This window comes from Molothrus aeneus, chromosome 9 (assembly GCF_037042795.1).
Source record: "Molothrus aeneus isolate 106 chromosome 9, BPBGC_Maene_1.0, whole genome shotgun sequence".
Taxonomy (NCBI): domain Eukaryota; kingdom Metazoa; phylum Chordata; class Aves; order Passeriformes; family Icteridae; genus Molothrus; species Molothrus aeneus.
This window is the reverse complement of record NC_089654.1, coordinates 2644760-2665511: the sequence shown is the minus strand read 5'-3', so window position 1 is coordinate 2665511 and position 20752 is coordinate 2644760. Positions and strand designations below refer to the sequence as shown.

General features: G+C 45.9%; 1 protein-coding gene across 14 annotated transcripts in view; it reads right to left on the bottom strand.

Moving 5' to 3' along the window:
* The window catches only part of DOCK7 (dedicator of cytokinesis 7), a 97024-nt gene that overhangs the window by 19003 nt on the left and 57269 nt on the right, over nt 1-20752 (bottom strand). For 3 of the 14 annotated variants that reach the window (XM_066555355.1, XM_066555341.1, XM_066555343.1), the window contains exons 21-35: nt 19732-19896; nt 17618-17787; nt 13858-13968; nt 12592-12681; nt 11476-11571; nt 11241-11381; nt 11013-11126; nt 9733-9903; nt 8880-9019; nt 5268-5437; nt 4310-4464; nt 3516-3698; nt 2981-3116; nt 1882-1978; nt 1430-1447 (exon numbers count right to left, since the gene is read on the bottom strand). In XM_066555355.1, the coding sequence (XP_066411452.1) occupies nt 1430-1447; nt 1882-1978; nt 2981-3116; nt 3516-3698; nt 4310-4464; nt 5268-5437; nt 8880-9019; nt 9733-9903; nt 11013-11126; nt 11241-11381; nt 11476-11571; nt 12592-12681; nt 13858-13968; nt 17618-17787; nt 19732-19896 (1957 nt within the window). The remainder of the gene's footprint in view (nt 1-1429; nt 1448-1881; nt 1979-2980; nt 3117-3515; nt 3699-4309; nt 4465-5267; nt 5438-8879; nt 9020-9732; nt 9904-11012; nt 11127-11240; nt 11382-11475; nt 11572-12591; nt 12682-13857; nt 13969-17617; nt 17788-19731; nt 19897-20752) is intronic. The other 11 variants (XM_066555346.1, XM_066555345.1, XM_066555348.1 and 8 more) reach the window with 8 other exon arrangements.

The window sequence follows — 20752 nt, the reverse complement described above, 5'->3', positions numbered from 1 at the left end:
GTGGACACACGGTGGTGCTACACGAGCTGGGAACCTGCACTCCCCCTCACACTGCAGCCTGCCAGGCTGCAATCTTATCTCTCCAAGCTACACTGCGTTTAATCCCTGAAGCACAACTTCCTCTCTCAGCTGAAGGACAAGGTTTTGCTGTTCCATGCCAGGCACTTGTTTTCCTGGAAAGCCTTGCAGAGTCCAGACACCCACTCACACCTGTGGCTCCAGGAATTCAGCACACCCAGCCCCTTCCAGTGGCACCAGCTGCACTGGGCACAGATCCAGGGGTGTACTCAAAGAGCACAACCCTGGCCTGCCCTGCCACAGGTGCCGTCACTGACAGACTCGTGCCAGGCCAAATCCCAGCAGCAGGGTGACCAAAATCCCAGAAAAAAACACACAGAAAGAGGGAGAAATTATTTGGCTCTTGGAGCTGTATTGCAGCAGCCCTTCCCTGCCACACTCCACATCTTCTGGGAGCTGGCTCACACCCCCAACATCTTCAGGAACCTGATCCCCCATAAAATAATACCATCTGCATAAAAAGACAGCTGTGCAGAGCTTTTGGAGTGAAAAGTCTTGTTTATGGGGTTTCAAAGGGCCAGGCTCTACCTACACACACAGGACACAGCAGAGCCAGTCACAGCAAGCAGGGGTTAGAAAGCAGCTCTAGAGAGTTTTATTTTATCTAAGCAGCTCATTTTGTGAGGTGAGACACCATCCTTTGACCACCAAGGAATTCCACAGCTGTTAGATGTGTACTTGAGATCCTTCTGGGAAGGACAGGACTCAGACCCAGTGTTGGCAGTGAGCTGCTGAGTCTTTCAGGCCAAATTCTAATCTGGTGTGACTCTGGAATTTTTATGTACATCACTTCATCAGCAGGGTGAAACACCCTGGTCATTTGGCTTTCCCAATGACTCAACAGGACTGGAGCCTTGGACAAAAAGCCACCACTTGTCATAAAGAGAAATTACATTTTTGCGTGGGACAAAACAATGAAAGGCTGTGAAGAATTGCTTTCTAGTCCAGGAAGAGTCAATGTCTGCAAGGATAAAAATTGGCCTGATCTCCATGTGGGCTCTGAGGATCCCATTCCTCAGTTTCTTCAGAGCTTCCCTCGGGCTGAGGTTGCTTCCCTAGGATAAGGAACAATTCTTTTGCTGGGAGGATGGAGACTACAGGTTGCAATTTGAGGAGACAGAAAACGTGCACAGCAAAGCTCAAACACAACTCCTGAGCCCTCTGGATTAAACCACACCAAGAGAGGGAATTTTCAAGGAAATGGGTGTAATAAGCCAAAGGAGCTCATTCCAGTCAGTTGCACACACACACTGAGAAGTTCTGCCAAGCATCACAAACAATGCTGTGATGATTGAGTCTGCAGATGTACAAAATGGCAATTTGTAAGAACTGCACACCAATGCTACAGTACCTGGCTGGTTTGTGGCTTCTAAAAGCACAGCACATGTGGAAAAACAATCAAAGTGATGGATTAGGACAGGAAAAGAAAGCGAGCTTTGAGAACTCCAGAATGCTCTTATGGAATAAAGGAAATATGACATGAGATATAAATGCTATCTGTGGAAACTCTTAATGGATCTTCCCTCTAAATTACAGCTTAGGGCAGGGTTTTAAGACAGTAATGGATCGTATAAATCTCTTTAAATCTGATTTGGAAGTCTAAGGAAGCAAGGGACAGCAGAAAGGCAAAGAGTGGGGAGGGCAGTGTTGGAGTAAAAGCTGTTTGTTTGCTTTTTTTTTGCAATGCCAGCCCTGTGCATCTGAGGGCTCAAACCTGAGCTGGCAGTGACCTTCTGTGGGGAGGGGGACCCTGCTCTCACAGGCCTGGCACAGGGGTAGAGCAGAAGGAAAAGGCAGAGTTACTTGTCAAGCTTCTCGGTGTTCTGCCGCCAGTGAGTCATATCCTTTCTCCATCTCAGGTTCTCTTGACTTCCAAAGGCACTCCCAGAAGGGCTCCTCTCTGCAGGGAAACAGCAAAACAACAGCAGTCAGCTGATGCTCACTTCAGCTGCACGAGCAGCAGCTCCAGATCTGCTCACAAGTGGCAGGTGGCAACAAAGATGATTTTCTAGAGCCTGAGGCTCTGTGCCACTCACCCAGGATGTTTACATGGCCCTAACTCTGTCACTGCTGAGTGGCATGAGACACAGAGAGGCAGCTGAGGCACTCACTGGTGAGAGGAGTCCCTTCCTTGGACTGCACAAGGAGCCTGAGTGTGCCAACCCTCAGCATTCCAACACTGCTGTCCTTGACTGGCACCCAGGAATGTTCTCAGGGTGCTGCCAAGACCCCCCCTTTCCACCTCACAATCTTTTATTCTCATTGCTGGGAGGGCAGGGGAATTTCAAGTAATAAAAGTAATCCAGCCACATTAAGAAAAAAATAAAGGTTCCCATCTCTGAAGTGATTCCTTAATTATGGCTCTAAACTACTTTTCCACCTTAGCCCACAAGGACAGGCTCGTGTGGCAGACCAGGAGACAAAATCACAGCTCTGATTCTTGTCCTAACCCTAGGCCACCCTTTGAATTTTGGGTGTTCCTAAAAATTACTGGGTTTTACAAACAGTAGAAATCATCAGAAGGAGCCTGTTAGCCCAACTACAGCTATTTCAAGTCTCCTTAAGTCAGCAGAAATGCCCAGGCATTTTCAGAGCTGTCAGAGCAAAATCAGGCAGTTTGTTTTCCAGGACTCTCCAGAAGATGCTACACTGGAAAAAAATAAAGCAAGAACACCCCATAAATGAGATGTGGTGTCACTTAAAAAGGCAATCAAGTAGCAAATGAAGTGCCTGCAATTTAGGAAAGGTGTAGAGATTTTGCAGACCCAGGGAAGGATGCTGCAAACAGCCTTCCTAGGGGCCTCTTTGTATCCTACACCACAGATAGGTGCAAATAATTGTTGGGGATGGGAGGAGCAGCTTTTGGAAGAAAAGGGATGGCACAGAGGACTCCTTTACTTACCCAGCTGTCCTCTACTTCTTCGGACCATTTCCTGCCTTGCCCCTATGCTGCCCAAAATTGCTTCTTCAAGTTTGGCTCTCATGTCTTTTGACTTCTTAAACGTCAGACTGTTCATTCTTTCAAACACTTTCTTACCCTGCGAGTTCCAAACAAAACCATGAGGGAAGATTTTTCAAATTGGGATATTTGCTATGAGTTAACAACTCAAAATATCTACAGACATGCAGCAAGAAAGGAATACAGATTAATACACTCAAATTCCAGCATTGCTACAGAAAACTCTCTTTTCAAAGTGGCACTGCAGCAGTTCCCAGATGAGGGGCAAGCAGCACAAACTGCTTGAGAAGTGGAACAAGGCACAGACACTCACATGGCTGGGAAGTAAACATGGGAAAAGCCTGGCCTTGGGATTGTGAATACAGGAAATACTTTGGAGAGAGCAGGAAATGCCTTTCCGCAGTCGTGTAAAGGGTGGGAGCGTAAAGGTCTTGGCAGGGCCCGGGAGGGATTGCAGGAGGTTCCAGCTGGGCAGTACCTTGTACTCAAAGCAGGAGACACAGAGATAGAGCAGGTCCAGCAGGCGGTTGAGCTGCAGCACTGACAGGTCAGTGAACCACTTCTGCAGGACGCTCTCATCCGCGTTCTTCAGCACCCACAGCAGGCAGATGAGGAGGCTGCGGCTGGACTCTGTTGAGAAGGTGGAGTGCTGCCTGCCACTCTGAAACACAAGTCAGGACAGGGCTTCACATTCCCACCACCACAGAGTGAGGTTCATCCCTTGAGATAACTGTAATAACCTCAGCAGCTCAGGGGTTAAGCAGAGGGGCTGCATGTTATCTCAAGCATCTCTCAGGTTCTCACTGAGAGTGCACCTAAACCCCAGCAAAATGGGGTGGGGCTGTGGTCCTGGAGTAAAGGTAAGAGAAGGCAGAATGGGAGGGTCTGCCTGCTACCAGAATCAGGATTCCCTCTCTGTGCAGAGAACAGGGAACACGGCTCCTCCTTGTACTCAGCCACGTAGGATTTACCTGGGGTAGAATTTGTTCTTCGGGTTTAAAGCTCAGAGTGACTACTGCACTTCACAGAGCTTTTATAGAATTGCTTTTTTATCAGGAAAGAGAATTCTCCCACTTTCTGAGGTTTGTTGATTCCTACCCCTCCTTGGCATTTTCTTATGCCCCTCTGATACACACACAGCAACATGCAAATGTGCTTTGTCCCCCTTGTTGCCCCTCTGCACACCCAACTACAAACTGATGTGGGTCCCCACAGAGCCTGCTGGATATTTGCTCGTTGACACAGACTGAGGGTCAGGAAATGGATTTGTACCGAAGAAGGGAGTAGGAAACTGCTGGGCCTGGTGAGCTGGGGGACAGAAGTCCCTGCAATGGCCATGGCCACTGTCTGGCTGATCATGCTGCCACCCTCGCTCTCGTAATCGTCCACGGCAACACAGCTCGGCCTCCCTCGCTGGTTGTGGCTCTCTGCAGAGAAATACAGGATTTTAGTCAAGCCCCAAATCAAGGCTTCACCCCCCAGATTCCATCCACACTGCTGGTCTCACTGAACTGGGAAATCAAACTGAAAATCATCCCACTCGAGAGGTCCTGCAAAGAACAGGACAATGATTTGAGGCCAAGAAAGCAAAGAAAGCAATTCCCAAATGCAACGTACACAACCTCAGTGCCTAAAACCCTTCTAACAAGGGACAACAGACCTTTTGTCCCTTTGAATACTCCAAATCCCTTCTTGCAGCTTTATTGTGTCATGAAACTCAGAGGATGTAGAGGAGAACTCTAAATTCCAAACTATTCCTGACTGGACTCCCTGCCCTGATTTGAAATTACCTCTGCTGCTCTTTGGGACACTTTGCAAAGCAGCCCTGAAAATGAACTGCTGATGGAGCACATGATAGGAGGAAGAGGAACTCTGCTTATCCTTTGGAATTAGGAACTCTGCTTATCCTTTCGATTTAGGGACTCTGGTACAGTGAGAGGGGTGACTTTTTAAGCAAGTCAGAGATACAGATGGAAGCTGACTTTGCATTTACATCAGCCAGTAGGAGGTCAACTAAAGCACACTGCTTTTTTTAAATTTCATGCTAACAAGTGGGCAAATGCAACTTTTGAGTGTTAACAGGCATTGAAGGCACATTTTGCAAGTGAAAATGTCCAAATCACAATTCAGAAACAACCTCATCTGACAGCAAAGGTGTTCATAATTTAATTTCAGAACCCAAACACCCAAGTCTGGTGAGCAGACAGGCAAGGCAGAGAATATCAAATACCTGTGAAGTCATAGAGCTGAGGCACAGTTTCCATGATCACGCCAATCAGAGGTAGATACAGCATTGCCACCCGGGCCTTTACCTGGGGGTCAGCGTACCGCGGGTCCGAGTCGTGGCTGGACAGCAGGTTGTGTACCATGTTGATGACCTTCTTATGCAATCCAAATAATCTGTTAAAAGACAGTTGGGTCATGCACATTAGTTAATATCTTCAAAGCAAACTCTCTTTTAAAACTAAGGGGCTTCAAAAAGGAAAAAAAAAAAAAAAATATCCCGTTTTTTATTTTTAACTTCAGGCGAACTGCCGCTGCATGGGTTTTTTTGATCTCCCATGGATTTTACAGATGGCTGGCTGGTTTTTCACTGTGCCTTGTAAAATGGGCAAAAATATCTCATGGAATGCACACCCATATAATGTGAACACTCTCATATATTCCATTAAAAACCCTCAAAGTCCCAGTTACTGCTATGCCGAAGCATTGAATCTACTAAAATCTCTTAGAAAAACTTAGGGAATATGGAAAACAGGGAGAGAAACTTGAGAGGACAGTGGGTTCAGTAAAACTATTCATTGTATTCTTTTTCTGTTGTTATTTAACACCATTTACAGAGAGACAAACCCTCCTAAACCAGAACACTGCTTTAATCAAATGATCAGGAAGTTTCTGCTTCAGCTCCCCACCCTACCCCATGCAAATATTGAACCAAAACAGGAGACTACAGATACAAAATTCTGAATAAAAAGTGGCAAAGACATGAAGGGATAGAAGGAAAAATAGCCAAAAGGGCTTCTGTCATTATTCAGATGCAAACACTGGCAGAGCCGTTCTATAGAGCACCACGTGTGAACCTCCTTGAAAACACAAAACCTCCCCTGAATCTCTCAAGGACTCTGCTCCTTTCAATCCCCTCAGCCACCACGCAGAGGCAAAACTCTCCCAGAGCAAATAGCAGGTTCTCTCTGCAGCTATTTGCTTCTGTAGGCAAACCAGCCAAGAAGACACTTTACCCCATGCATGAAGCAGCCAAGGAAGCTCAGACATTAGGCAGTAGCAAAACATAAGCTGCAATGTTCAGACCTGAGGTATTAAAACAAGTGCTGAATTTCAGGCAGTATCCACTTTACCTGAAAAGTAGAGGTGAGTTCTGGTTAAAAAAAGAGGCTTTGACTGGATTTTTGGGGGTTTGAAGTTGACTATAAAGCAGCAGTACAGCTTGGGAGGACATCAGCTACTGGAGCTGCAGGTCCTCCCTGTGGCTTTTAATCAAGCCATAATGAGATCCTACAATTGCTTGCTTGTGTAATTAGTGAGAGCCTTAACAACTAGGAAGGAAACGCTTATTTAAGTGACTGGTTCCTTTAGATTAAGGATAAAGAAAAGTCTTTGTATCATTTTGAAGGAGTGGCACCTAAATCATGTTTTTAAAATTTCAAGGGAAACTATCCCAGAGGCCATAAAACTGCAGATGGGGAAAACATCCAAGCAAGGCAGTGTAATTCCAGCCTAGGGATCCATGGATTTCTTTGTCACTTTCCCAGAGCTGGGTGGGCACTGTGGTGGATCAATCCCTGGTGGAGAGGAGGAAATGCAGCCCCCTGCTCTTCCTGCCTGATAAGGCAGTGAATCGATCTCGCCTCCCTCCCTCCCCTCCCTTATCTCAGCCCTGGCCTGGATTTCTGTCAACACCCACCCACACTTGTGCAAAAGCGACTCTGGCACTGAACTCTGAGGGCTGAATTCTGATTTTCTCACTTCTGGCCTGCACCCTCAGCCAAGATGGGCAGCGTGGGCACTGTGTGTGATGGCCAAAGCACCCCTGCAGTGTTTGCAGAGCCAACTGTGCAGGGCCCAGCTGCTGGGACTGTCACGTTCAGCTGGATCCCTTCCCCTGCATGCTTTGTTTGTCCTGTTTTTCAGGCTGCAGGTGCTCTGCAGGGCTGCTCTGCACCCTGTCACACTGAGGGATGCATCCAACACACACCTCCAGGCACCAGGGACCTGACTCCTTCTCTGTCCAACTCAGTCCAAAGAGTTCTTATAAAATGAGCTAAAACTAAACATATCCTGATAGTGGAGCAAAAAGAGCAAGGCCAGAACACATTTAAGGCTCTGGATCACCTATCAAGGCCTAAAGCAGGTCTCTAACACAATAAGCAACTAGCTGAACAGCCCTTCCACTGCTGCTGCAGGATAATGAACTGGGAACAATTCTGAGCTTACTCCAGTGGTGGCCACAATATTTTATGGAAGGCAAGTGCCAGCACTCTCTTCTGGTGATCATGCATGACTGTAAAAAGTCTTCACAGCAAGGGAAGAGCAGATCTGAACACACTTGGTTTACTATCTGATAGATCTACCAGGAGAAATGCAGAGGGCTTGAGCTTGAGAAGTCAACAAACCTGAAACTCCAGGTTTTTTCTGGAAAACATTAAGAAGTAAATGTTTTACAGGTATACATCTGCCCCCAAATTCAGGAGCTTGGATCCAGATGCATCTCCAGAGCTGAACTGGTACCAGGGGCCTTTTTCTGGCTTGACAGAGAGAGGAGTTGTCTCCCCAGGGGAGAGCAGCAAACTCCTCTGTGCACAGATCACCATCCTGGGCCAGGCTTAAGGGCTTGGTAGGCAGGTAGAGAACAGAAAGTTTGTGAAGAACAAGGGCAAACACACTCAGAGACAAGGCCTGATTTCTAACCAGTGAGCAGGATGCTCCTCTGGCACAAAAAGGATTTCTGCAGACAGCACATATGGGTAAAGATTTGCTGCTTTTTCCATTTCAGGCCAAACAAATGGGACTGCAGCGTGTTATGTATATGTACAGGAAAATATTCCAGTTTATGGCATCACTTTCTTCTCCAAGAGGAAACAGAATGAATGTTTAACTCCAGAGACCTCTTGGCAAAGGGGCAGAATTAACCATGAATCATCAGCATTTGTCGACTCGGCTGATATTTCTGAGTCCGCCTTGAGAAAAATGTCTGTGAGGGAACTCAGGACTGTGGAAACAATCAATAATTTCCATTGCAACCCATTTTAAAGAGGCAAGGCAGAAAACAGCCCTAAATAACATAAGGAACAGGCTGGATGTCAGGACTAGAGCAGAAAATTATTTGCTGCACAAGCCAGGCGAGTCACTGACAAACTCTGCATGCTTGACTCTATTTGTCTATTTGTATAACCCACAGGGGCCTCATCAATGCATAATTTACAGTTAAAAAGAGCTGGGAGAACCACAGGCAAAATATATTGTAACATTTAAAACCACCAGCAAGAGAGGCTTCCTAAATGTTGGAAATTATTTTCCTGTTACATTTGAGAAAAGCTATTTTCCTTTCAGAGCTCCAGCAGTGCCCCTGTGGCATCTGGGGGCTCCAGCAGGAACCTCTTTACCTCTTCTCAGCTGGAAAAATGTGATTGAAATCATGTTTACAGAGTCTGGGATAAGGAAGAAACAGAAGAGGCAAGAAGAAAGAAGATTCTTAAACCACTGTTTTCTTATCATAGCTTACTAATTTGTGTAAATTCTGGCCGTGCCAGGACTTTCTTTGCATCCACCATTTGCTTGGAATTTCAGAAAGCTCTTGGAAAAACAAAACTTTGTGAAGATTTACCCTTCTGCATCAGGATCTAGAATGACAGCCAGTTCTGTGAGCACCAGCCCGGCCAGGTAATGCTGCTGGCGGAAAGGCACAGACAACTCAAACATATTTGCAATCTTCTGGTCTTGGACATTTGTAGAGAACCCAGAACTCTGAAAAAATCAAGTTTCAGAAGCTGCATCATGAACAGAGTCAAAGCTTAGGAAACACACAAGAAGCAGTTTTCAGAATTAAAGACAACCTCATGCCTTTTCCCTTTTCTGTTTGGATCAAGGCACATCTACACTTAAATTCCATCCCAGCTCAGTAACTCTTCCATTAATTCTGTTTGTTGTTACTGTCTTCCCCTGTTAGGAAAGTTAAACCAAATAACCTTTAAAAGTGGATTGGTTAAACTTTTAACTCGAAGATGCTCTTATCCAGGCTGAAGAAGGCTTTAATTGATTTCGTTTACGTGATTTTGCAACTAATTAATCCACTTGAATGACACATTAATTCAAATTACTTTTTCTGAGCAGGCCAGGACTAAGCTGCAGAGAGCTCTGAAGTCCCTTGTGTTGCCAGAAAAGGGTAACACTGGACAAAGTGTTTTCCTTTATGGCTTATTTGTGTTTGTCCAACACAAGAGAGGACCAGGTTCTTAAGGACAGGGTATGGTCATTACCAGGACAGGGATACGGGCACTCTTTCCTCAATAATAAAAGCTCAAAAGAAATCAGAACCTCTGCGGCAGGAAAAACTGATTTCTAAATAAACACTTCCAAAAATATTAGCCACAGGGACTGAAGGTACAGTGATACAACTGCCTCAGAGGATTTCATTCTCAGCTCTGAGCTCAACTTGTATTTCCCAAATTTCTCAGTACCTGGGAAGTGGCTGAAGACACAGATGGTGATGGAGATGCAGGTGGTGTGAGCAAGCTGCAGGGTAAGTTCAAGGTGACATAGTGCTCGTGGCTGCAAATGATGCGCAGGAAGTCCAGCTTCAGAGATGCCAGGTTGCTTGGATTTGTTAAGGAATACACCTTTGAAGACACCTGGAAAATCCAGCCCACAGCATTGCAGTCAGCACCAAAAGAGAGTGTAACTGCAAGGTGAGCCCCCCTGGCCCACCCCTGCTCCCCAGAATCACTCCCAAAGCAAGAACTGCAGAGCTTGGTGTCATTAAATGGTCACATCCACGTCCACAGCACTTTTTTTGTGTTAGAAATTCAGTTCCTGATTTGCAGGAGCCACACACATCCCTGACATATCTCTCAATCCAAGATCTATACAGCAGTAGTATTTAAATAACCAAATGCAGAACTGTGGGCTTCACCTGTTGGGGGGTTGGAACAAGATCATCTTTAAGGTCCTTTCCGACCCAAACCATTCTTTGATTCTGTAATTCCCACATCCTATTGATTTCAGCAGGGAGTTGTGAGAACCAGTGTGATGCACTAATAGCTCCAAGATGCAGGTTGGGTTTTATACATATATTTTTTATATATAAAAATATAATTAATGACACATAATATATGTAATATACAGCAGGCAGCTTAAAATCTTAAATGCTCTTGCTGTTCTTCTGCCCTTACAGAGAATGTTTTAGACTCTACAGGGAAAATTAGTCTAAGTTTAGCCCACTTCTTACTGATCCCCTGTTATCTCCTCTGTACACAGCATCAGAATGGATGTTTATAGTCAAACAAAACTTTGTGTTGTAGGCTGATTTCCCTGTCACACTGCAAATGTGGGAGGAGCCCTCCTTATGGGGAAGGACACCCTGCATGCCCCAAAGGATGGAAGAGGAGCTCAGTGATCAACATGATCACCCAGGGTCACCGTGTCCTTAAGAGACTACGACAGTCTGAGCTCCCTCACAGAACCTCCCACTAATTTTTGATTCAATTACTCTGAACGTGGTGAGCAGAGGGAATAATTCTCCCTTCCTGCTGCCTGCCCATTCACTCCAGGGAGTGACTCCTAATTAACAGTTAACAGTGTAATCAGAGAGGCGTAAACCCTAAATCACCTCTGCGAATGCCCTGCTCTAAGACCTGAACAGTGGAATTCTGGGTCCATACTTTACTGTCTGTCCAGAGAAATCTAACACTAACAGGCTCTGCCACGGTTCAGTTAAGCCACAATGTTTATCTGCATTCACCTGTTTGTAGCAGGTCTTAATAAGACCAAAAACAAATCCTCTGTCCATGATGGACAACAAATCATTGAGGAAAAACGCGAGGCTGGTGTTGAGCCGCTCCACCATTTCCGTGTCCTGGAGAGAAGGAAAACCAGAAAGCAGATGAAGAACCCTGTGTGTTTTCAAGCAAACAAGAGGCAGGAGGGCTGGGGTGGCTGAGCTGGGCTCAGTGTAATCGTTTGCCATCACCTTCTGGAAGCGGGAGACTATATCACCAGCGATTGTGCTGACCAGTGCAGACACGTCATCCATGAAGCGCTCCGGGAAACGATTCTTCCTCGGCGCTTCCAGTTTGTCAGCAAAATACAGATGATGCACCATGCTCTTCACCTATGGGATATAAATTACAGCAGAGCCACTTGCAGCTGTGGCTGGCTCTGTTTGAAAGCAGGGGCTGGGAGACATCAGGGAGGTGTTTGCTCACCATCAGCTCGAAGAAGAACCAGGCCTGCTGCAGGGCCGCCTCCCGCACGCTCCCGCTGCACACAACCCACTGCAGGGCCAGCTCCTCGTGGAAAAGCTACAGAGTCAAACCCAGAGTCAGCCCGAGCCTCCAGAGCAGCCCCCAACACAGCCCCCATGAGAAATGTCAGCACGGTCCGTGGCAAGTGTGGCAAACAATGAGTTAAGCAAACTAAATAACTGAGGACATGACAGCAGTGGTGGCATCCCATAAAGAAATCCCCAGCTAACAATGAGGGATGAGGTTATGACATGTGATGTGAGAAACGTTTCACAGCATCTCGCTCCAGGATTGAATCTCAAGTGTCAAAAGAATTTTCCACCCGCCCCCAAGAAATAACAACTTAAAAAAAAGGTTGGTGCTCAAATTAGTTTAGTTTAAAAAGTCTACCTTTCTGCCTGGTCTGATTTTCGCAGGAAAAAGGAGTAAAAAGTGGACATATAACGTGATTTGTACAAAGATGTATATTTACTGTGAGAAAGGACTTAAGACAGTAAAAAAGAAACATGGGGCTCAAACAGCTCTTGGATTTCTTTTCTTGGAAAAGACCAACCCACAGACTGACGGTGGCAGTGGCCACGTTTTCTTTACACAAAAGCTCTGGCATTTTGCCTTTCTGACATTGTTTACGAGGTCCTCATTTCCTGTAAGGGAGTTCACTTTCAAAGTGACTCCCATTCCCTTTCTAGAGTCTCTCTGGATTAACACCTGGATAAGTGAGCTCAGCACACTGAGCCATCCAACACATTTTCATTTTGCACACAAAATGCATCATTTACGCGTCTAGACAGTGCTATTCATATTTTTTGAAAGCCAGTAATAAACTGGCCCCAAACACTATGGCCATTAAATCAGACAAGCAACTCCTGATCATTTAGTTCTTCCCAATTCAATTCCAAATACTTCACATTCCCTACAGCCTGGATATTCAGAGGTGTTAAGCACCAGCAGTTCCTAATGACCTCGGGAGGGAAAAAAAAATAATCAGGCTATAAATAAAAGAATAAATTGCATCACGTTTTCAGAATGACTTGACCTCCCTGCCCCACAATACCAATTGTCTCCACTGAAATCTACCTTTTTGGTTGGTAATCGTCCTGTTAATGTTTGTAAGAAACTTGACGTCTCAGTGTGCGAAGACATACGATTACAACTTCGATCCGTAGCCTACGGAGTGGAGATGAATGAATGATGACAGGACATTAAAGTTTGCCGTGGATGGGTTTTGCAGCTCAAGGACAACGAACGTTTACAAAAATACTCTTCCAACTGTAGGGTTTTTACAGCTTTTTAAGCATTCTCAAACTCTTAGGCATTTACAGATTGGGTCTAAACAAAACGACAGCAATTCTGATTGGTTTTAAGACATACAGGTTATTTAAAGAACTGCATGTTCTGATGCACAAAGACAATGCTGCAAAGCATGAAACTTTTCCATCGTTGCATTTTATCAACATGCACAGGTAATACTTGGAATTTCAGCCCATACCTCTCAATCTACCAGAGGCCAAGCGTGGGGGGATGTACCCACAGCCACGCTCTGCTGCCACGGGCAAGGGGAAAATCACTCAAGTTCTGCTTCTGATGGAAATAATTTGCCACTAGAGCAAGTGAATTGGAACTAAATATTTTGGGAAGGCTGATAAACTGGGAAGGAGGAGCAGTTGAGAGGTACGTTCAAGGCAACCATGCAGTGGAGAGCAGCAGGCAACGGGGGCTAAATAAACTCTTCCTGACTGAAGCTGCTGTAAAGTTTTCATACTTTGCAACACAGAACAATACAATTGGCCCTGGCAAATCACTGCCTCCAGCACTCAAATTGACATGTTTTAAGAGAGAATTTCATATGTGGCAGTCAATTTGGGTTCACAATATTCCACTCAAACAAGTAATGAAGGATTACTGGACGATGAGTACTAAATGCTTGATGAGAATGGCAAAATGGTTCACGACATCAAAAGGAATGGCAAACATGAACAAAACTATGAAGCTGTGATTAATGTTCCCACTTAGAAATGTGCTCCACCTGAAGCTGAAACTAGTGTGAGAGAAAGAGAAAAAAAAGAAAACAAAAGCAGTCACAGCATTTACATTTCACAGACCAGCAACCACTGAAATGAAAGGAGGGGACACGTTCACGCGATCGGAGGTTTCTCATGCAGTGTGGTGGGGTGGTGGGGGACAAGATGAGAATTTGTAAAATCAATCAAACTGAAAAGTTTTCAAATAAACAATTACCAAAAAAAAAAAAAAAAAAAAAAAAAGAAACCACCAAAATTGGAATATGCACTGAAAGGAAGATATTCTACAGGGAAACATCAGGGAAAACAAAGGCAGAAAAACCTCTACCGAAGACACCACCTGTGTTGACTCTGCACTTGGGCTGGGGTTGGATCCCCATGGGGCTGCTTTTGGACCACCAGTGTTTACCCAGGAATTGGAGCGGTCCAAGCCCTGGGCATGTGACAGAAAGCAGTTGGGAAAGGAAAGAAATATTACATGTTGCATGCCATACAGTAGTCAAAGTTCAGTCCTTACAAGCAATCAAAGTGGGTACACTGCAAACACATCAGCATTTAGAACCTGAGTTCTCGGGTGCCTGTCGCGACATCGAGTCCAGAGGATTATTTTATATCTCACATACATACAGAACATTAATCCTGTCAACAGCTCTGGTCTGGTCTGGCCTGTCCTGTCTGGAATGCTTGACATTCAAAAACTCTCCTCCTCATGAAAAATCCCACTTGTCTTTTGCTCGTTTTAAACCCATTCCCATGGAGCCAGGTGAGATTTACACTGTGACAGAGGAAAACTGGTGCTGAGATGTGAGGAAGCTCTCTGAGGTCTCCAGCACCTTCAGGGTAGCCCGGATTTCATAAGCTCTACAATTCTTACAGAAATTCTGAGAAACTGAAGAGACTGACTGTCAATCCTCACAGGGTTCCCTGCCTATGGAATCAAAGTCCAGCACTGCTGGCAGAAGAACCAGTGGACAGGATTTCACATGGACACTTGGGCATTTCCTCTGGGCACTGTGGCAAAGGGAGGGAAGAGCACGTACCTTTTCTGGAACCAACCTATTTTCCAAGCAAAACATTTGAAAAACCATCCTGCTTTTCAAAAGCTCAATCTAGCCTGTACTACAAATTCTACTGCAGTGGATCATTTTGGCAAAATCACTGTGGATCCCTCCTTTCTCTGCTCTCTTCTCCTTGAGACACTCAGAAGGAAGGAAAAATTTAAACTTGTGCTGTCACCCAGGCTGCTCCCAAATCAGGAACATTCAAGGGGATGGAGTGGACTTCCCTGGGTCCCAGGAAGCAGCTCTGGCAGACACAGTTCCTTATAAATACCACACTTTGATTTTAACAACCCTCACCTGAGCGAGAGCTTCCATCCTCACCTCTGTTCCAACTTTGGGCTTTTCCCCAATATACAAAGCAAAGGTGCAGCCCATTTCATCCCAGTGATCAGCATCAGCTGCAAAGTCCACCAAGCCAAATCATCTATTTCTCTCAGCAAACTAAAATCCACCTCAAGGTTGAACCTGGTGTGAGAGCTGTAACCTGGGATTCAAACCATTAATCCACCGAGCTCCTCGAGGCAGAGCTCCGCAGTGCTGTAATTTTGCTTAAGATGTCCAATAAAAAAAATACTGAACGCATAAGGAGAGTGTTTTAATCTCAATTACTTTTTGGCAGGAATAAATCAAAGCCCTGTGCCCTGCTCAGCCCCATAAACATGCTTTATTTTGCTCACAGTGATTTAAAGTCGAAAGGGCTTTGCAGAATGCTGAACTAAGCTCTTGTTTTGTAAAATCAGGACTAATTTTGAAAATGCCTTTATCCCCCTCACATTTCTCTCTCAGGGTTTCCTAATCTTGTCGTTCTGCTTCTGAGGATAACAATTAAACACACTGTGTTTGCAGAAGCAAAAGTCATTTTGCAAAAATCTAAAAAGGGAAGGATTCTTTCCTCTTCAGAAAACAGAAGGAGTACAAGAGCTTCTTATTGCTTGGCAGAGTCACTCCAAAGTTCACAAAGCTGTTGTTAAATTCTGTGCTGCCCCTGGGGCTCAACCTGCATCTGGGTCTGTGCAGGAACATAACCCACACCTGGGAAAATCACTGGCAGAGCAATGAAACCCCACAAACGCCTTCTGGGTTTTTCCCAGCACATCTCCAGCATTCCAGGATCACTATAAACATGTCTTTTTGGACATTTAATGTATTTTCTTTAGTAGGGAATAAAATTTACATGGTTTCAATTCACAAATGATGGCAAAACAAGTGACAGACCTAAGACCTCCTCTGCTGTGACAACAAACAGAAATCTTCCAAATCCTGTACAGAGTTTTCAAAATGAAGTAAGAGGAGATAAAGGAGACTTACTTATACCACACCTCTAAATACCTTACATTAGAATAAAAAATAACGCTAGACTGGACTTTGAAGACCTCCCTCAAACAACAAAAAACCCCACAATTGGAGTTGTTTTAAAGCAGAAAACTTCCTGTGATAGGAAACCTACCCTTCAAATTAGAATCTATCTATTCCTTAAGCCATTACTTGGAGAAACAACAGGGATTTTTGCACCCTTTTACTCATGTCAGCATCCCAAGAAGTGTCTTATTTTTGTCTATTGATATTGATAAACAGAAATAATTACATTCAACCAAAAGTCTCTATAGCCAGACTGAGGTTAATTCCTGATGCTCAGACTACCCTAAAGGAAACTTTTCCCTCAGCAATTATCCACAGAACAGGTTTTCCTTTAAGGCCTGGAGTACACCTCTGGAAGAAATCTCTCTTCATTTTGTACTGTGACATTATTCACCAGGCCAGCACACGTTAAACTTCTGATAGCCTGGGTAAATTCCATATGCACATCAGTGCCTGTGGCATTTCACAAAAGGTCAGGCTTGTTTAATTAGCAAGATACTGAAGTGGTCTTTAAAATATTTCTTTAAAAGACCTCTAAGTCCAGACTTTGATGTAAGAAATAATCATTTGCCTACCCACAATTCTTCAGCCTCTTATTTGGTCAGCAAATGATGTTATTCATTTAAAATTGGTAACCTCTTCCTCAAACTGTGTTTTTCTTGCTCTAATAAAACCCAGCATCAGCCACGTCAAGCCTGTGTGGTCAGGGTGGCGGCTTTGGTAACAACCTTGCTCCCTAAACTTCCAAAGGAATTTAACAGGTCCCTGGAAGGGCTCAGGAATTCACCTATGTTGGAAGAGTGAAAGGCCATGGTGGGAAAAAGTCTCACCCTGGTGAAGTTATCACAGTTTGAAGAATAAAAAAAAAGAAACGAGAAAACCCCAAAGCAGCTCGGGCACCCCTCTCAAGGGAGGGAATTACCAACACTGCTTTGTCCTGGCTCATCCCACCTATTTTAGGCACAAAATGAAGGGCTCAGATTGGGACTGTGGTGGTTCTGTGTAGTTAGAAGTCAGCAGGAGGAGATGGATTTACTGAAATTTACTGAATTTACTCTTTACTCAAGAGCCAGAGTACAACCATGCTGGATGCTCTGCACCCACACTGGAATGTCACTTTCTGGGGTGGGCAGCCAGTGTGGGAGTCAGTGCCCCTGTGCTCAGCAGGCCAGACTGTGCCTCTCACCAGCATCCCAAATCCTCTCTGGGCCACACGGGGAGTAGGAATATTCCTGCTGTGTGCAGGAATACACCCGCTATGGACATGAGGAGTAGAGAAACCTGAGCAGCTGAATGCAGAGCAGAGGAGGGGGTTTGGGGTTGGGAGGAAGAGTGGGGTAAGAGGATGCAAGGTCTGGGGAGACACAACAGAGCTGGGCTCAGGATTTGGCTGCTGGCCATGCAAAAAGTGAGGGGGAGACAAATCCAGAAGGACTCCTGCCCTCAGCCCCCACACCTGTGGAAGCAGCACTCCAGGATGGCTCCAAAAGTCAGAGACATTTCCAAGGAGCGGCATTCCTGTGTGCCAACAGCAACAGCTGGGAGAGGGCTGAGGAGGGGCTGGGACACCCCCAAGCGCCTCCCTGGTACTCAGGAAGGACTGGGAGGTGCTGGGGCTCTGGGGGGTCCCCGGCAGGAGAGGATAGGACAGGACAGCCGTACCTTGGTGCCGATGATGGAGCGCACCTCGTCGTCGGGCGAGGTGGGGGTGCCGGAGATGTCGGGGTTGCTGTTGCTGAGGCTGCGCGAGCGGTTCAGGTTGAGGCTGGCGGGGCGCACGGCCGACCTGGCCATGGTGGCGTAGTGCACCGACCCGCCCAGGCCGCTGGGACCTGCGGGGACACCCGGTCAGTGCGGCCACCCCTCACACAGAGCCCTCAGGACACCCAGCCCTGTCCGGTCAGTGCAGCCACCCTTCACACAGAGCCCTCAGGACACCCAGCCCTGCCTGGTCAATGTGGCCACCCTTCACACAGAGCCCCTCAGGACAGTAAGGCCTCTCCTGTCTGGTCAGTGCGGCCACCCCTCACACAGAGCCCTCAGGACACCCAGCCCTGCCTGGTCAGCCTGGCCATCCCTCACACAGAGCCCCTCAGAACCCAGCCCTGTCCGGTCAGCCTGGCCACCCCTCACACAGAGCCCCTCAGGACAGTAAGGCCTCTCCTGCCTGGTCAGCCTGGCCACTCCTCACCCAGAGCCCCTCAGAACACCCAGCCCTGTCCGGTCAGCCTGGCCACCCCTCACACAGAGCCCTCAGAACACCCAGCCCTGTCCGGTCAGCCTGGCCACCCCTCACACAGAGCCCTCAGGACACCCAGCCCTGTCCGGTCAGCCCTCACCCAGAGCCCCTCAGGACAGTAAGGCCTCTCCTGCCTGGTCAGTGTGGCCATCCCTCACCCACAGCCCCTCAGGACACCCAGCCCTGCCTGGTCAGCCCTCACCCAGAGCCCTCAGGACAGCCCTGCCTGGTCAGTACAGCCACCCCTCACTCTCAGGACACTCAGCCCTGCCTGGTCAGTCCAGCCATCCTTTATCACCCAGAGCCCCTTGGGACACCCAGGTCTCCCCTGCCTGATCAGTCTGGCCATCCCTCACCCTCAGGACACCCAGCCCTGCCCGGTCAGTGTGGCCATCCCTCACCCAGACCCCCTCAGGACACCCAGGCCCTCTCCTGCCTGGTCACTCTGGCCATCCTCCATCACCCAGGCTCCCTCAGGACAGCCAGCCCTGTCCAGCCATTCATCACCCAGACCCCTTCAGGACACCCAGGCCTCCCCAGTCTGGTCACTCTGGCCATCCTTTATCACCCAGACCCCCTCTGGACACCCAGCCCTGCCCAGTCACTCCAGCATGGGAATTAAAAGCTGTTTTAGCCACAGGGAAGCACAAGGCTCCCTGTGGGATTGTCTTTAGCTAACGAGATGTTTTCCTAACCTCAAAACCCACCCAAGGTGGGAACAGTTTTCACGCTCAAAACCCACCCAAGGTGGGAACAGTTTTAGGTACAAAACCTTCCCAACACCTCTCAGAGCTTCCCCACTCTGTGCATGAACATTCTTTCCAAAACCTGGTTTTCTATTGCTGTCACTCACACCACCTCTTTCCCATCCCTTGCTTTCAGCTAGGATTAATTTATTTCCCTCCTGCATCCAGACACATGTTTTAGAGTATTTTGCACTCCTGCCTTAAATATATAATGTCTATATTTTATAGGTATACATAGAAATAAAACCATGTAATATATATGTATGTATGTATGTATATATATATATATAAATACATTAAAATATGTAAAATATTATATAAATAATAAATTCAATGACTTTAGGCTCTATTTCTGGAATCAGCCCAACTTTGGTCATCAATTGCAAGTCTTTGTTTAATTGATTAATAATACCCTTTGGATACCTATTCCCTCCAGCCAGTGTTTAAACTTTTGCTGGAACTGGACTAAAGTATAAAAGTTCTTGTGAAGGAGATTGGGAAACATGACAGGCCAGGAGTGCATCACCCCTGTCTCATAGAAAAAACCCTAAAACCCAGTTTTTTGCCATAATTCACGATCCTTCAACAGTGACACTTTTTAATAATCATCAAATGATTAAATTTCTGAATAACATCAATTAAACTCATCTTAAAGTGGCTACACTGGCAAATTAATAACAGAGCCCTGTAGGGAAGCAGCCACACAGCTGGAGCTCAGGAGCACCTGCCAGCAAGTGGCTTCTGCCATCTTTTACCAAACTTGAAATAAAATGAAAAAGCAAAAGAGCTACCTGGTGATGGTGAGTTGGGGTAGGTGTTGGGCAGACGAAAAACATAATAAATATAGGAAGCAAGCAGGCTGTTCCTGCCATGCTGGTCCTGGTTGCCATCCAGGTTCTTGTGAAGTCTGTTTATGATCGATGCCATCGCCTCAAAAGATGCTTGGCCCAGGTTCACTGAAAGCAAAAAGGGAGGAGTTTGGTTTAGACTGCAGCAGGACCCAGGGGAAATCCTAAATGTGCTGTTCATCCACCTCCTGCAGGGTAAATGGTGGAGCTTCTCAGAGCCCAGCAAGCTTTCCTCATCCCAAACTGAGCATGGAGTTTGAACCAGGTCTGACCAGCCTGAGAGCAGGACAGCCGCTCCAGTGATCAGCTGCCACTTTTATTAATAATAAACTTAATGAGCTTAGGCTCCATTTCTGGAACCAGCCCAGCTTTGGTCATCAACTGCAATGGTAACAAAAGTAAGTCTTTGTTAAATTGATGGATAATACCCTTTGGATATTTATCATGCTTTTCTCAGTTAATTATTTCCTCTATTTAAGCCTTAGCCAAAATACAAACTGTATCAAATGAACAATTTCATTTTGTTGAGAGAAAAAAGCTGCTCGGAAAATGAGCACAAAAAACTACACACTCGAAAAATTAAGGATGAAGAGGACAGTAGCTAGAGAATGAAAATCTTATTTTAAATAAATCCAGTCACTAATGTCCATAATATTCCATACAAACCAACTAAACCAATTCAGAACACTGAAAGAGTGAAAGAACGTTAAAATATAAAATAAAAATGCAGATAAATTCTTTTCCAGAAAGATTAAATAAATAAATAAATGATACAGCTAAGAAAATACTTTTAAAAGTATTTATTTTTAAAGCAGTCTTAGATCCTTATATTCCACCATGTCCAAACTCAGGTTTCCTACAAAAGAAAATCGGCAAAAACTGCTACTTTAAACAGTAAGGATTTAATCCTGACTTAAACTTGAGATTTTTTTGTACTGCCAGAGCTTAGCCCTTCACAGGAGCA